This window comes from Molossus molossus, unplaced genomic scaffold (genome assembly GCF_014108415.1).
Source record: "Molossus molossus isolate mMolMol1 unplaced genomic scaffold, mMolMol1.p scaffold_m16_p_2, whole genome shotgun sequence".
NCBI classification, from domain to species: Eukaryota; Metazoa; Chordata; class Mammalia; order Chiroptera; family Molossidae; genus Molossus; species Molossus molossus.
The window spans coordinates 18450337-18452261 of NW_023425355.1; the positions used below are offsets into that span (position 1 = coordinate 18450337).

Genomic DNA, 1925 nt, shown 5'->3' on the forward strand with positions numbered 1-1925 from the left:
TTAAATGTATAGCATATTTATCATACCTCTACATGTAAAAATTTGGACAAATGTTCCTCTAACCTTCATTCAGAGGATTCTAGTAAGTTATAGACACCACAGAAATTAGACAACTTGTCTGTTACTTTCTATATACATACATTATGGACGTAATTTAAACATTATGTACATATATACAAAGACATCACATTTAGATGCGTGTATACACCCATCCAATGTACAAAAGCTAATTGGAGACATGAACCCATGTAAGGCCATTTCTTTTGCTCTAAGGACACATAATCCTTGAAGGAAACAACAGAGTATATGAAGAACTGTCCATTTCAGGCCTGACCGTCTGTTTTAGTGGTACTGTCTATGATAGTTATTTCGGCAGGCAGAATGTCTATTTCACTGACAAAAGGCCAGAATTATAGAGTTGTTTTTGAATGTGGAAACCGTAATTATCCAGTAATCTAAGTAGAGAACTACTCAAAAACACTATTGACCTGAATGCTGCAACTGACTGAGAATGAGGGAACTTCTGAGAATCGAACATTAATGCATATTTCATCCATACAGGATGTTCTGAAAACACTCAATAAACGAATTCTCAAATCCTATCACTTGCTCACTTCAAGCACTTCTTCGCTTTGCTGTGGAGAATTTTCTTCTTTATTAGGGTTTTTGGAGTGTTTGCTTTTAGATAAGGAGGTCCCTCCACCTTCAGACACCTTATTATTTGAGTGATCCTGTTTCATGTCTAGCAAATAGACATCAATGGGCCCTTTGGTGCTCTGTACTTGTAGGGTGATAGAGTCCTCTCCCGGGTCTGGAATGTCCAGTATGGTTTCTGCTGGAGCTTTAACTGCAATAACCATCTGTTCACGGAATGCTTTAATGCTCTGAATATCTTGGTATGTCACATATGCTACTCCTTCATTTTCTTTGTCATCTGTTAACTCAAATAACTGCTGAGCACAATCCTTAATTAACTCATCCAGAGCATCTTCCATTGCCGATAACTCATCAAGTTCCTCCTGCTGCTTCTTCTGCCGGTGCACTGCATCAAAATTGGTAATATCACCTCCTATCCACTGAATAAGGTTCTTCGACTTTTTTTGCACCAGGTTGGCTCCACCTAAAATATTGCTGATGTCATATAACCGTCGTTTTGGCACTCCCAGTTTTGTGGAAGTCTCCTTTAAGTCAAGAACACCCCCCGGGGCACTCCTGATCAGATCTATAAAGTTTCGAGTTATACGAAACAGTGATGAATCAAAACGACATTTCAATTCTTTTGGAGGTTTTTTCATGGACACAGCTTGTCCACTATCTTCGGAATGAATGCTGGTTTTGGACGGCAGCAGGCCATCCACGTTGGAACGGTCCTGACGTTGGCAGGGCACCTGCCCCTCTGCCGGGTCCATGAGCAGGCCCGGCTGATTCTGTGCTGCCAGCTGCTGACTCATGATGCCCAGCTGGCCGCCCCTCGCCCTCGCACCCCACAAGCTCTCGTACCTGCAGCCAATGGGCTTGGGCCGACGCTACCCGCAACTCGCCGGTTCTGGAGCCAAGCACACACTGGGCTTGCGGCCCGTTCGGAGATGCAACTGGCTAGGCCGAGCCGGACCAAAGGGAAAATGCGCCACGGCCCATGGCCCCAGTCCCGGGAATTATAAGGCAAACTGGAAGAGAGCAGGGAGACTCACGATTTTCACGACGCCATTTTCTCCATCTTCCCACATGCGCAGTGCGCTGCCCCCAGTGCGCATGCGTGCAGCTCCCAGCCAGCCTCACCCCCTAACACACGTGGGAACATACATTGTAAGAGAAAAGGAATAGGATGCCTTCCACCTGGATGTCATGCCTAATAAGTGAATGCGCCACAGGATAATAATACTTCTTTGTGCTTGTTTCTGTTTTAGTTTATTTTTTGTTTTTGT

General features: G+C 44.5%; 1 protein-coding gene across 1 annotated transcript; it reads right to left on the minus strand.

The window, feature by feature from the left end:
• Positions 1-602: 602 nt before the first annotated feature.
• On the minus strand, positions 603-1451 carry LOC118636112 (transcription factor E2F6-like). The gene has a single exon (XM_036271159.1). It carries the CDS (start codon positions 1449-1451, stop codon positions 603-605), a length of 849 nt encoding a protein of 282 aa, XP_036127052.1.
• Between the last annotated feature and the right edge of the window lie 474 nt (positions 1452-1925).

Coding starts and splice junctions, on each gene's coding strand:
- LOC118636112 (XM_036271159.1), bottom strand. CDS start 1,451: ATGAGTCAGCAGCTGGCAGCACAGAATCAGCCGGGCCTGCTCATGGAC.